This window comes from Polistes fuscatus, unplaced genomic scaffold, assembly GCF_010416935.1.
Source record: "Polistes fuscatus isolate 324 unplaced genomic scaffold, CU_Pfus_HIC Scaffold3, whole genome shotgun sequence".
In the NCBI taxonomy this organism is placed as follows: domain Eukaryota; kingdom Metazoa; phylum Arthropoda; class Insecta; order Hymenoptera; family Vespidae; genus Polistes; species Polistes fuscatus.
The window spans coordinates 10,864,801-10,880,409 of NW_025113107.1; the positions used below are offsets into that span (position 1 = coordinate 10,864,801).

Sequence of the window (15,609 nt, forward strand, 5' to 3'; positions counted from 1 at the left end):
AGCGTGTTCATACATTTATGGAAAACAAACAAAAATATAAATAAAAATAAGAAAAAAAAACTATATATACACGGACTGACGCGCTTTCATTTCATTGGATTATTATTATTGTTATTATTATTATTATTATTATTATTATTATTTGATTATTCTTACAAAAGAGGTAGACGTAACGTACGTAAGTCGACGGATTTATGGAATGCAAATATTATCGAGAAGAATTGTGCAGCGGTGTTGTATTCAAATCCCTCCCTTCTCCCCAAGAGAAACAAAAAATAGAAAAAAATGAGAAAGACGGAGAAACAGAGAGGGAGGGAGAGAAAAAAAAAGATAAGGAATCGTGGATCGATAACTGTGACACACGAGATAGAGAACGAGTACGACACGAAAAGATGTTTTTTCTTTTTCTTTTTTTTTTTAAAATAGGATCATCGAATTGATATTTCTCGTCCTCTGGTAGTAACCCGTTAATGGATTATCTTATTGTGATCGTCTATAGTTAACAGAGCGTTTTAGCTCTTAATTGCCATCATAGTCGTGCGGCGATGCGTGATGATGCGCATGAATGTGTGCTGGTTGCAATTCGACCGTAGGCATACCCAGGCTGCTTCTCTGTAAAGTAATAATAATAACACGGGATTAAATTCTGTGTGTGTGTGTGTGTGTAGAATTGTGTCGTTTGGATTCATCAATCATTTATATTCTAATCTTCGTAAAATCGATACTTCGTCATCGTCATCGTCATCGTCATCGTCATCGTTACAGTCGTCCTACTGTCATCAGAACAGGAAACGCGATTGACAGTACGCGGTAATCTAAACATTGATGTGAAATTAGAAATTGTCCTACGTATACCTGGGATCTCATCCCGTTGATGGGGGTGGCAGTGGGGTTATTATCCGGCGGATAACCGATTACGTGGGTCGAACATTTTTCGCATGCACGGCGCCGTCGAGAGGACGCGTGACAACGCAAAGCACGACATAATTCTCGAGCCATTTCCGAGCAGAGAGATTCTTGTTGTTGTTGTTGATTTTGTTGATTCGTTTGTTGTTGTTGTTGTTGTTGTTGTTGCTGCTGTTGTTGTACCGTTTGAGAAATACCTTGTAGAGACCCCGAACAGGTAGGCATAGCTATCGGCCCTCTCTATTACATTAGAATCATTTATCCATTTTTATGTTTATTTTATTATACCCTTTTTCTCCTTTTTTTTTTTAACACTTTCCAGACTGTCGCTATTTTACACGTGTTATGGATAAATCTGATTGTAAGTTATTAGGGTGAACCAAAAGTTCGTGCGTTTTTAATATTAATATTTCACTTGCATATAAAGTAATTTTATTGGCTTCAAAAAAATTGCACTATCTGAAGCAACGCAATAAACGCATGAACTTTTGGTTCACCCTAATATTACGCGTGTCAATCGACTCGGTAATTTACGAAATGTTATTGATTGGAAGTATCTTCATTTTGTTAATATAAAATTGATCGATTACATATGTGCCCATAATGATGAAAGTGGTCTAAGTTAAAATTAAAAAAAAATAAGATTATTAGTTATTTCACACCACATTATTTTAAACTAAACTAAGTCAACGTAATTTTCACGATATTGTCAAAAATAAAACGTTAGATAGTATTTGTTATTTCAATATTATATAGAATTCATTTAATGTTCAAATGTAATCCTTTAAATATCTCGAAACAAGAAATATATGACTTAGACCACTTTCATAATTATGGGCACATATATATACATTGATTTATTAGTCATTTTTGTTAAAATCAAATTTGTCACCGATGTTAAATCACGGTTTTTCCTTTTCAACGTTTGTTCTTTCCCGGAATGTGGATCACTGTCTGTACCGTCTGCAAAGTGTTAATATAAATTCGAAAATATATTTTATAATTTATTAAAAGAAAAAGTTATATAATATTTCTCACGATACGTCCGATAAAATTATGATACTATTATTATTATTATTATAATAATTATTATTATTATTGAACGGACCTTCGTCTATTTTGGAACGTAGAACACTGAAGATCGGTCGACATGCTTCAATGGACGATGAGTTCATGCTGAGAGAGAGAGAGAGAGAGAGAAAGAGAGAGTGTTGTGTCGGTCGTGTCGTTGTGTCGAGATGAAACACAAAACCGAGAAAATTTCATGCAAACCAAATGTATCCGAAGTCCCGACTAATATAATATCGTCCTTCTTTTTGTGTTCGATAATGACACGTTCTGTCTGTTTATCAATGATTACTGAAAATCAACGGCTTTTCAATGAAAATCATATTACAATCCCACGTATTTATATACCAATCAACGAGAAAATCTAGGACGATTGATAATTAATTAAGTAAAAAAATTCAAATGCGATAAAGATGAACGATAGAAAATAATAGATTAAGGTAATAAAAATACAAAGGTGTACGTAAAGTTTTCTATACAAGAATTAATTATAGATCATGTACATGAATGAGAATGGACTCACTCGTTCGGCTGGTGCGTTTCTTCTCGAGTTGTAACAAAATTCGAAGATTGCTATCAGCACAGCAAATGCCAATCCGCAGAGTAAAACCACAAAAACACCACCTAAGAAGGAACACAAAATTCGTATGATACCACCGTAACTACATCGAAAAAGTACCATTGGGAAATTTGTTTCGCGTTACTGTGTCAGAAATAAGGTTATCAATAATTGACTATAGATGACCAAACCGATGAGTTCAAATAATCAAGTATTCCTTGGAAGTACATGATTTGATATAACATTATCAGAGGGTTTTGATCAATCTAATAGAATGTATGCTTCAGTTGGCTATGTTCTTGTATATATAGACAAATTTTTTAATTTTTTCGTAATCTGTTTCACTTACACGAGTTTAAAAACACTTAAGTGCATTATATATATAATACAATACACAAATTTGAAGGGGTTGATTTTAGAACTCATATTAATTAGACATTTTTTAACTCGTCTCGGTGAGTATCATAAATCCTTCAAATATCGAACCCTTTTGTTTCGTTTTATCTTACCACTTTGTATATATATAAAATGCAAGATATAAATATTTTTGCATGACACATTTGATAAATATAAAGAATAATAATGACCTATGTCAGACGCAGAAAAGAATATAAGAACAATGTAGACAAGATTTTCTTTACTGACCTATATTGTCGACTCCCAAAGCGTTGGCTTTACTTTCCTTTCCTTTTTCAGTTCTCATGCAGGTGTCGCCAGGACTCTTCCACCATTTATCATATAACATTTGAATTTCACCCTTTTCTTGAAGTTCCAAAATCGCCAGAGATATTTTGTCCCGCCAAGGAGATCCTAGAAGAAAACGTGTTACGAGATTACGTGACTTCGATAATATAATACTCTCAAGATTTATTCCTATCATATCTGCTTCATCTTTCTTTAGAAACTACTTGACACTTATGTTAGAACAAAAAATCAATGATTTTTACCCATAGGTGTAGCTATCCCGTAACCTTTGCTGTCTAAAAGACCACCGATTTGCGTGAGATTGCAATCCCTTTGTACGATGTAATCCAACATCGTTGACTCCATCAAGAATGCGTAATCTCCTTGAAGTACTCGTTGAATTCCTTCTTCGTAAGTTGGCACGAATACAGATGGTTTCCGGTTTTCCATAAAACGCCACATTTTCTTATACGTTTCGATCATCGAATCCTTTTAATATTAAATTAATAATAACCTTTTTATTATCATTTTTATCGTTATATTAGAGTGAACCAAAATTTCGTTCGTTTATTGTGTCGTTAGAGATAGTACAATTTTGCGAAGTCAATAAAAATTACTCTATATACAAGTGAAATATTAATATAAAAAAAAAAATCGCACGAACTTTTGGTTCACCCTAATAGTAAATTGAAAAAAAGTAATTTAAAAAGTTACCCTAAAAAAGGTCATCGTGCTACCACTGTCTAGAGTACCATAAGTGATGTCAGTCTGACTTGCAAGATCTTCGGCATTTTCTATAGGTGTGATCATTCTTTCGACGGTTAAAAATGCCGCCAAATTAGCCGTGTACGATGAGATGATTATTAACGTGAAGAACCACCATATACCACCAACTATGCGCGTGCTGGTCGCCTATTGAATTCAATCAAATAAATTATCGAATAATATATTTTCTTTTCTTTTCTTTTCTTTTCTTTTTTTCTGAATAAATGTATATAATATAATAAAAAAAAAAGAAGAAAAAATGAATAAAAGATAAGGTATCTCGTCGTACCTTTGGATTTAAATCGCTGCCTTGTTGCATAAGTGTACCAATTGTGAACCAAAAACTGTTCGACAAAGAAAATTGATTTTCGATGACTTCTGGGCCTACGTGACAAGGATAAGGATGATTCCACTCGTACGGGCTGAATCTTGCAACGACGAACATCGTCACGGATACCAAAACGTAGGCTGCTAAGACGTACAACCAAATCTCGATCGCCAATGGATTCATAAACGAGAATAGTCGCGCAGGATGGCTGGTTGGCACCTGTCGAGCCATTTAGAACAAAGAAAAATATCTTCCCCGGAAATATTCAAGTTATTATGCGAAACGCGCGTTAATGGTAAAAAAAGAAACAAGTCTCATTTTGTTTAATTAATTTTTAATATAATATATATATATGTGTTACCGTCATAGTCGGAAATCCATCATTGCTAGTAATACCCCGGCATTGTCATCAATGCAAAGCGCCTTTTGACAAAATCGGAAATGTATTCATATTTCTCACATTTCCTAGAAATTCTTCCTAGAATATTTCGTTCTAAACCCGCTTATATTCCAATACGATAAGGAACAAAAAATACAGATTTTCCATGGCAATCTTTATGGGCCCTACATAATAACACATCGATATAAAGTAAGTTCCAATTTCTACAAGTGCGCACAGTCTTATAAACTCGTGTATAAAAACCCGTACAATAAAATCTCTCCTCACGGAGCAGTTAAGATGTTTAATTAGTTAAAAATAAATATTTGTTTTTTATTACACTCTTCGAATGATTTTTAATAGAATGCAGGTGTAAAACATTTCGTTCTAAACCCGCTTATTTTCCGATACGATAAGGAACAAAAGATACAGATTTTCCGTAGAAATCTCTATGAATATCGGTCTAAACGTAATATAATCTTCTTCTACGATAAGTAACAGTGGGTCCTACATAATAACACACCAACATTGCACGCATAGTATAGCGACATGCACAGTTTCAACACCCGCACCATGCTTGCTTTTGTGTGTGTGTGAGCGGGTTGTGGGTTGTTTGTGGAGGGGGGGGAGTTGCGTATGTCCTGTGTGTGCCTGTACCCGATAATGTATGTTTCTCAACAATGTTTAAATAGTAATTTGATATTCTATAGGATATTAAAGTATTATGTTGAAATGTTTAGAAAAAATCTGTAAGAATTTTTCTTTTTCCGACTTTGCCAAAAGGCGCTTTGCATCGATGACAATGCCAGGGTATTACTAGCAATGACGGATTTCCGACTATGACGGTAACATATGTATTCTTCGACAACTACTGTTAATTATTATTAAAAATTAAACACTGTATTAATAACTTGAAAATAGGCTTCTGTTTGTTTGTTTCTTTTCCCTTTTAATAATTTATTACTTTCATTCATTATTTTTATATAATGAATGAACAAAAGACTATTTTGTTATTTTACCACGTTTTCTTGAATATTGTTCCAAAATTAGAGGAAAATTTAATATTCGCTTATATTATGTTAAATCAATACAGAACAACACAGACAATTTGCAAATTGATTGTAAAATGGGTAAAAAGATTGAATTTCATTAAATAGAGTGTAAACATTATACCGAACACACCACCAAACTATTATATTAGAGTTGAAATTTCAAAACGTATATATCCCCAGTATAGGAAAGCTCATTAGAAATAGAAGCTAAGTAAATGATAATATTATTACGATATATTAAGTTTTCAATTGTGGCAAACTGTAGAACAGAGGTCTTTCATCACCGAGATAGATTATTCCTACGATAATAGGTAAATGTGATCAAAGCGGATACCTTAGCTCGATAATTATGCATTCTCGTAACAGATTAATTTTCTTTGATCAATATCACAAAGGAGATAGATACATAGTCCATTATTATTTTCTTATTACATATACATATATATAATACATGAAAAATCTTTGATAATAATATTAATTAATAAATGTAATTGTTTCCAATCTAGAAAAGGGAATTGTAAATTGCCTTGTTAAATGTGACTTCTCTGTTATCGATTCCTACATTATATATATATACAATTAGAGGAGACAAAGCGAATAAGAGCGAGAGGGAAGGAGGGGACAATTTAACGTTTCATGAGTTACAGGAACGAGAACAAAGAGGTAACGAATATGTTCGATGACGATACTATATACCTTAATACGTCTTTGAAAGTATTTTAAGTGTGACCTAATAACACAGTACCACCTCTTAAAATATTAGAAGGTCCAGGGTAAAAGCAGATGCTTGGTTCTCGTGGACGCATCAGCGAGCAAATAGAATCGGTTGATTCAAAATTTACCACTCGTTTCTTCTTCTAATGGAAAAAGGAAAGGTACTACACAATGTTGAAAAATGAAAGAGGAATCCTTCCAGATGGTTGGAGCTAAATTTAAGTCGAAAAAGAGAGAGATAGTGAGAGAAATAGAGAGAGAGAGAGAGAGAGGCACGAAAAATACCGAGATTTTAAAAAGAAACTGTTTTTTTACAGAAAAGATGCTACGAAAAATTTTTTCTTACGTTTCAAATTAAATACAAACTTTGAAGTAAGAGAAGTTATCTCGGAAATATTTGACTACCACGTAGGGAAATTAGACGAGACGCATGGAAAATGGTAATCGACGTTAAAGGGGAAATGATTAAAGGTCACTTTGAGTAACCACATCTCTTGAGTAACATTAACTATAATTAATTAATCACCTAACATTAATTAGATGCCGTGTTGGTAATTTCGTGGTCTAACACTTGATTAGATAATTAAGGAAATGCTACTCATTGTAATTACTTCGATGTTACTTGGAAAATTAATTATTTTTTATCAAAATGGTTATAAATAATATATATATTCTTATATATATATTCTTTATACATATATATATATTTATGTAAAAAGAAATTAAAAAAAAAATATGTAAAAAAAAATATTAGGTATATCTGTCGCGAAAATAAAAATTCAAATAAAACCAAATTCAATCGCGTAAGTATTTTTGAAAATATTTCGATGAATTTTTCGGTTTTTTATTAGAGGTTCTATTTGGTTCTTTTGAAAGAATTTAAAAAAAAAAAAATGAAGAAATATAGGAACAGAGAAGAAAAGAATAGAGGTATAGGGTACAGAGTATAGAGAGTGGGAGAAGAAATAAGAGCGGACCTAATTCTCGTAAATTCTATCGGAACGGTCGAGTGAATTTCCCGTTAGACGGAAAGAAACGAAAGAAAGAGATGGAGTAGAGAATGAAACGAACCTAGAAACAAAAGTGATTCCAATTGCTCGGAACTGATGGGCGTATCCAAAACGCGTTCTTGTTATATATATATATTCCTAGAGACGAGTACGAGAAGGAAAAGAAACCGAACGAATAGAAAATAGCAAATACAAAATAAAAAAAATAAAAAAATAGAAAAAAAACAATCACCGACGCGAGATTCGAGAATTCGATGTTTTGAATGGTCAATGCTTGCAAAATACGAAACAATAGGAAAGAACAAAGATCGTATATTAAATCATCGATGCGCCATCAGGTGTGCCTACCATTAATTAGTCCGGCGACACGTGTATCGCGAGTAACCGAAACGTGTGCATACGGTCCTCGAATTCATGCTAGTGCGCGCGATATTACTGTCGCATCGAGAAGCTTCGCGAATGCACCGCTGCACTCGATAGAAAGCGTTCATTCATTAAGAATTTAACAAAGCGTTTCATATCCTCGACTCGGATGCGTTCACGATTCGTATTTGTGCGTGTACACGTGTGTGTGCATTTCTTTTTTTATTTTCTTTTTCCCCCATCATTTCTTTTCTAGTTTTATTGAATATACTCTTCTCTCGGTCCTATCTCTTCTTTCTTTATTATTTTGAAAATCTCTATTTAATAATATTCGCAGAAGGAAGTGAATAGATCCCCTCCCCCCTCTCTCTCTCTCTCTTCTGCATCTAAAAAAAGAAAAAGAAAAAAAAAGAAAGAAAAAAAAGGATGAAATATGAATCGTATTTGTTCTACGACGATGCATTTTTAGAGAATCAAAAAGAGATCATCAATTAATACTCTTCGAATACGGGCTCAACCCGCATTCGAAGACGGAAATAAAAAGATAGAAAAAAATAAGGAGGGGCTGGGGGCCTGAGAGAGCAAGTGAATAACATTTGATGCATACGGTGCACGTATGAAATACTTTAAACGCAAGTGGTATTAATTGAGTTTTTCAAAAAGAATTGGAGTAAAAAAGAAGATAAATATAGACCCAGGGGGAAAAAATGTAGAAACATAGACAAACGGAGTATGTTTAAATAAAAGTGATGATGAATCAGCCAGTTTGGAATGTAAAAGGTATTTGAATAAAAAATAGAAAAGAAGGAAGAGAGAGAGAGAGAGAGAGAGAGAGAGAGAGAGAGAGAGAGATAGTTTTGTAAAGAAATCAAGTTTTGCGAGATCAACAATGCGGAAATCCGGATGAGGTAAAAATATGAGATTCAGCCGCGGGGTGCAATTTCCAATGGCGAGCTTGAGCTAGGATTAAAAGGGGTAGTTTATACTGGTTCCTTCCTTCTTTAAATACGACTCTCTCCTAGTGTGTGAAACAAAGGTAATAGTTTATTCGTTCCGAGTAGATAAACTCTACCATACTCGACGTTCAAAGATGAAATGAAAAAATACAAATTGAAAGAAAAAAAAGAATATAAAAAAATAAAATAAAAAAGCACGTGCTTTTACTTCGTTCTTACCTTAAATAGAATGGAAATTCCAAGATTCATGAAGGGTTTCGTGAAGTCAATGACACTCTCTCGTGCGTAATTAATCGTCATTGATCCCACTGCTAAATCAGCTTTCTGTAAAAAAAAGAGAACAAAAAAATAGATTTAACGAGTACCTTAGAATTGTTCGTTTTCAGATTATTATCACATTTTTTACGAAATTGATTGTTACGTTATTAAACTAAAATGACGAAGATTCCTTTTTGATTAATCTTTCTTGATAAATTTAATTTGATAAAAACTAACAAACGACGTCTATGAATTGGTCTACGTCTAATTCAAATACGAAAGAATACGAAAAATGCATGCGAAAATGTGTGTTGCAAGGAAAATAAATTCAATTAATATCGTTGTTTTTCTTTTTTTTTAATAAACGTGCATGCTTTATACAATTTTATCTACTTCCTGTCAAACCTTTTTTTTGCCACGCCTTTTATCGTTCTCAGGATCCAAATGTTCTTACGTAACCTAGGATTGTTAAATTGTGAAATTTGTTTTGTCATCTTTGATGAATATATGTCATATATACAAGTTAATATATTTTCAAAATCGTTAGGTAAATCATTTAAAGAAGCAATAGCACCTTGCTATTTAATAATACATCCAAGCATCTCATATTAATTAGGAAAAAAAAGTGACGACATTTTTACACATGTTTACGAAACAAAATAAATGTATAATATATAATTAGATATAAAATGCGTGTACGTGCATATGTAGTCACGATTAAAAGCAGAATAACGGAAGGGTTTTGCTACATGATAAAAGTTTAATTTCATTTAGGTTGCCCAAGATACATTCGGGTTCTCGTTTATTTATTCCTACCTACCTTTTCTTTATCTTTCTATCGATTCAAACTTTAATAATCCATTGTGTTTCATTAAAAGAAAATAAAGAAGACAAAGGGAAACAAGGAAATTAAAAATAATTATTAAATGAAATCCAATGTGTTAGATCAAATAACGAATTGTACAAAGTGAATAGATCGATAGACGTTATTTGCCGATAAATAATATTTAATAGTTGAAAAATAGCATTCCTTGCCTCTCCGTGTTGGATACAATAAAAATAAAGAGAAATGGAAAGTCGATAACCACTGTAAAATATATTAAAACCCAATGAATGAAATAGAAATTGATGGATGCGTAGTAAATTGGGGGTAGGGGGGTTAGGGGGTGGTGTGTAGTGAATGAAATAAAAAACATAAAAGGGGAAATACGCAGAAAGACATAAAACGAAATAAACGAGGAAGAAAAATAGATGGATTGAAAGCAAACGAAAAAGAAAATGAAGGAAAAGAAAGGGAAGAAAGGGTAAGTACGGAGGGCGAGTTTCACAAAGTAAGTATAATATACGCACTTGAAATTTTCTACGTGTATGTATCTACCTATCTATCTATCTATCCTATGTACGTATGTATATATGTATGTGTGTAACTGCTTTTTCAGCGTTTGAAAAAGCACATACTTTTTCCCCGTTGAAGCACTCGGTGCCACCACACCATACCCAGTTTAGGTAGATTTATTTCTCCTACCTTCTGTCGCTGTAGAAACTAGATATGTCTATATAAAGATACCTGTCTTTTCTCGATGCTTACTCGATAACGTAACACAAAAGATTCTCTGCTGATTCTTTCCTTTCTTTCTTTTATTCTTCAGCGTTGAGTTTTTCTATTTTACTTGAACATATATACATATATATATATATAATATAAAGGAGACCTTTATATTATGAGGACGAGTAGTCAAATCGCTGAGTCAAACGACGAATATACGTAGCCCTTTTTTGTCTTTTTATATCACGCCAAAAAGATGGTATATTCTTTTATATTCTACGATATTTTCTTACGTTTAGTTCTTCTTGCCAACTTTGAGATTTTTAATACGTGATGTATAAGTACTATTCGCGCGATTCATTTTAAATAAATACGATCGATACGTTTTTACATCTTTTTTTTACATATTTTTATGATAATCTAATAAACATTTTAATTGCAATTGTGTGTGTGTGTGTGTGTGTGTGTGTGTGATCACGTAAGAAAATTAATTATAATTATTTATGCGTTTCAAAGTAAATATACGATCTACGTAAGAACCATCGTTAAAAGTCATACGCATCGTAATAGAAATTTTATAACGTTAAACGCACGAGAGTGCTAAATTATCGGACACGTACCTATTATTATTGGTGGTATTCCATTCGTACGACGAAATTACACGCAATGATTATTGTTATATATAAATAAAAAAAAAAAAAAGAATCGAGAGAATAGTGAAAGTGTTTAAAGAAGAAGGATGGATAAAAAGGGGTTAGAAGCGAGGTTGGTAAAGGGGTTGGCAGAGGGGTCAGGGGTCGGATAATCATCTTGCGATTAGTAATTACGCCTTGGACTGAAAACGCACGTAGAGCTAGCTCACCTTATCCATCAGTTGGCGAACTATTCCGTTCCATTCGCCGGTCTCGTAATCGTAAACGCCGTACTTGCCATCCGGCACGAGCTCGATCCTGTAGGTGAAGCCCACCATGTGTGCTATCTCCTTCAGCAGGTCGATGCAGAAGCCCTCGTAACGCTCATTTCCACTGAAATTCCCTCTGCTCCTCAGCATTACGTATGGCTGCTCCTATGGGTTGGGGGAAGGGACCATAAAAAGGAGCTGCTACCACCACCACCACTTTCTTCGGTCTTTAACTCAATCCACCCTTTTCTTCCATTTTCATTCGAACCCTTTTCCTTCTTTCCTTTTTTCTTTTCTTATTCTTCTTCTTCCTCCTATCGTACGTTCGGTTTCTCACCTTTTCCCCCCCCTTTCCCCTCCTTTCACCGATTCTTATTCTATTTTCCAACGAGTCGTTTCGATCGTGTTTTAAGAAAAAAGAACGAGGGGCGAGGGGGGGGCTAAAGATAGAGATAGGATAGGATAGGAAAGAAATTAGAATGAATCGATTGGTCGAAGTGTTACGCTGTCTCTCTCTCTCTCTCTCTCTCTCACTCTCTCTTTCGATAGCGATGCCGATCGACCACTTAAATGGATTACTATTCCACAAAGCTCGTTATGTTCAGTGGTAAAAGAGAGGGAGAGAGAGAGAGAGAAAGAAATAGAAAGACAGAGAAGTTAAGAAGAACACGTTATACATGAATGTATAAGATACCGAGAACCAACTTCGCGAGATGATAAGTGAATACTACTCGTGTTAACTCACACGGATATATCGTGAAGTTTGTTTTACTGGAATTTCCATGTGAATTAATTAATGGGGAGTTGGTTTTCCTTACGTTATACATACTTCAAAGAATATTATTGATCGGAAAGAAATGAAATCTTCGAGAGAGTTAAAAAAAATAAAAGAAAGCTAATAGAGAATGAAAACGCAAATAACCTTTTTTGTTTTCTTTTTTTTTATGTGTTTTCTTTCGTCTTCACTCTGACCACTGATCACTTAGACACACTTTTATCCTCTTGTCTTGCATCGATTAGTTTAAGGTTCACGAATATTTACACAATCTATTCCACCTACCTACCTACCTACCTACCTATACCTCTTTCCTGAAATTTACTTAAACGATAAGTTTATAATGTATAATACTAACTTTCTCTCACGTGATATTTCCATCGTTACGAGTCAATGTTACGCGAGGAAAGGTCCATACACAGGAAGCTTGGTTTGCGATAATGGTCGACATCGTTCAGATACCTTACGCGTAGAATCTAGGAGATTATGTTTTATTTTTCCCTACCCCCTATCCGAAACTCCCCAACTCTTTTATATCATTTACGATTAATGTAGAAGAAAGGAAAAAATGTAAAAAAAAAAAAAAGATTATGTACATTTTATCGGGCGAGTTTTCTACATTAAGCCGGGACGATGATGCATTTACTTCAATGGCAGCTCTAGCGAGAGATTACTAATTTTTAAGCAACGTGTACCATATTAACATTTTACATCGACGAGACTTTTATTATCATCATTATTATGGTTATTTCTTTTAATATAATATCGCACGAATAAACGTTAATTCTAATGGAAAAATGTGAAATAAATTTTTTGAAACTCACCGTTAAAAATGTACACTTAAGGTCCCACAGCTTCTATCTCTTTGTTCCAGTTTACTGTTTCTACGATATCAAATCAACTACAGAGAGAGAGAGAGAGAGAGCGAGAGAGAGAGAGAGAGAGAGAGAGAGAGAGAGAGAAAGAGCAAGCAATTAAACTTAGCAAAACGAATATCTCTTTTACGTAGGAGTTGAAATTTAATATTAAGACTTTTTAAATGGCGTTATTTCGATATAAATGCACGTCGTAGTTTTGACGTTCTCGCACGTTCCTGAGAACTATGAGGAATAGCCAAGCAGAATACATAATTCAAAGGGTTTGAAAGGGGGAGGGGGTTGGTAAGGGTTAGAGGAGAGATATATAATATCTACACGACAACATGTGCATCTTAAATCTAAAGTGTAATAACAATATCTATAATATAAAATATTAATTTCGTGTGCAAAGAAGAAATATAGAAGGAAAATTAATTAGCTAAAATCGTTATACGTCGATGAAATTTAAAAATAATGATCGATTTTTATAAATTAATGGCTTACGCGTTCTCTCGAAGGTTTTCCGTAGTTTTATCCGTTTCGAGATTGATTTATTTGATTATTACGTATAATAGAAAAATCGAAAAAAGAGCAGTATACAAGCATAATCGATTAAACGAATACAAAGAGTGTGTGTGTGTGTGTGTGTGTGTGTGAAAGAGAGAGAGAGAGAGAGAGAGATAACAATAAAACGAGCATATATACGTATTAAACGAGGTAACAATCAATCAGCAGTTATAAGTGCAATAAAATTGAGTGGTAAAGGGAGGAACGTGTTGGGATGTATAATATATCGATGTCTACTCGTTAGGTGAAATATAATACTACTACAACTACAACGAGATCAAAAAGAGATTAAAAAAAAAAAAGAGAACTTTTGAACGAATTTAAAAATGGGGGGTATTATCTAAAAAAAGATAAGAGCAATCAAAATATATGAATTTGATTGGAATCGAATAAATCTAATAAATCAAACAAACCAAATCATACATGTTGCATGAGTTCTCTGACGATGCCGTTCCATTCGCCTGTTTCAGGATCTCTTGCACCGTACTTCCTGTCAGGTACCAAATCCAGTCGATACGAGAATCCGACTTCTCTTGCCACCGCCTCGAGCAGGTCCACGCAAAAACCATAAAACCGCGAATTCCCGGTGTAGTTCTTTTCGTAGTGCATCATCACATACGGGGTTTCCTGTCCACGAATGAAACTCATGCAAGAAATATAGAATTCGATGATATTCGATCATCGGGCTGAAACCTTTTTCGCAAAGCCCTATTATTTTTATTTCTTTTTCTTTTCCATGTATGACGACGAGGAGAAAATATACAATTGAACATTTTCCATAGGAGGGCGGGGGGGAATAAAATAACAAATGAAAATATTTTCCTCCGTCATGGCGAAGAAATCAAACAAAACTCCGTTCTTGTTTGATATTTTACCTTTCGTTTCGAGCGACCTACGAATATCTATTTGTAATCAATGAATTGAATGATAATATAAATGTTACCAAAAAAAAAAATAAAAACGAAAAAGAAAAACAAACCATTTCAGAGAGTCAATTATCGTATTATATTATAAATAAATAATTTATAATTAACTCTGTAAATACAATACTAATCGACTACGATAACTTACCAATATTGTGATAACTATCAGTGTTACATTGGCCGAACTTGCTTCGTAGAATGCTGCGGTATCCGTGACGTTGACCCCAACACCAGGACGCCATTCTCCTACCTGTTACCACAAGTTAATTTTCACATTTAATAATATCACTTACAAGTATGTTATATGATTTTATATATATATATATTTCTTTTTTTTTTGTTATAGATAATTCGATAGAAAGTTAAGAAGTTACGATCAAACGATTCTTCTTAACTTTTCAATAAAGATATAATATTTATTGCGTCTATGATGTTTTCATTGAAATGTAAAATATTCATCATACGGAAAGAAAGAGGCATTTTCGTTGTAAAAAGTTTATGTATTCTCAAAAAGGGATTATTCATAATATTATACTCGTACCTTAACCAAGGAATGCTGCTTTAACTTCAGTAAGTCCAATTTAAATTGAATTCTGCGGCCTTCTTTAAATTCTATTGGACCGGAAATTCCTTTCATTTCGACCTGTAATCAAATTGTCCAAAAAATACTATTGCAATTACCGTTGGGAAATTTTTTGTATAAAAAGAACGTAATAAAAACGTTTGATTCGATCGTCGTCGTCATCGTGCGAGATACTATTCAGAAAGGACATTTTAAAGCTCATTATACTACATCGAGAGAAAAGTGATTTAACTTTGGACAGTGTAATCGAACCCTAACTCGGATAAGATAGATTCTACTTGAAAGTCGATCAATCTTGAGGCTTTCCAGCTTTCTTTAGTCGTCTACGTTTTGAATCTATGCGAGAAATCGTTTGATTAATTAAAAGACAAAAGGAAATAAAGAAAGGAAAAGAAAATAAAAAGAAAAAGAAAGG

The 15,609-nt window shown here is 33.5% G+C and overlaps 1 protein-coding gene across 8 annotated transcripts in view; it reads right to left on the reverse strand.

Moving 5' to 3' along the window:
• Nucleotides 1-393: 393 nt before the first annotated feature.
• LOC122519900 (glutamate receptor ionotropic, kainate 2) overlaps nt 394-15,609 on the reverse strand; it is an 88,475-nt gene continuing 73,259 nt past the window's right edge. Inside the window, exons 9-20 of one of the 8 annotated variants that reach the window (XM_043639687.1) lie at nt 15,153-15,254; nt 14,760-14,861; nt 14,112-14,315; nt 11,451-11,654; nt 9,004-9,108; nt 4,272-4,529; nt 3,932-4,129; nt 3,481-3,706; nt 3,179-3,343; nt 2,498-2,598; nt 856-1,146; nt 394-612 (exon numbers count right to left, since the gene is read on the reverse strand). In XM_043639687.1, the coding sequence (XP_043495622.1) occupies nt 520-612; nt 856-1,146; nt 2,498-2,598; nt 3,179-3,343; nt 3,481-3,706; nt 3,932-4,129; nt 4,272-4,529; nt 9,004-9,108; nt 11,451-11,654; nt 14,112-14,315; nt 14,760-14,861; nt 15,153-15,254 (2,049 nt within the window). In that variant the 3' untranslated portion in view covers nt 394-519. Of the gene's footprint in view, nt 613-855; nt 1,147-2,014; nt 2,083-2,497; nt 2,599-3,178; nt 3,344-3,480; nt 3,707-3,931; nt 4,130-4,271; nt 4,539-9,003; nt 9,109-11,450; nt 11,655-14,111; nt 14,316-14,759; nt 14,862-15,152; nt 15,255-15,609 lie in introns of those variants that run through there. The other 7 variants (XM_043639686.1, XM_043639693.1, XM_043639691.1 and 4 more) reach the window with 7 other exon arrangements.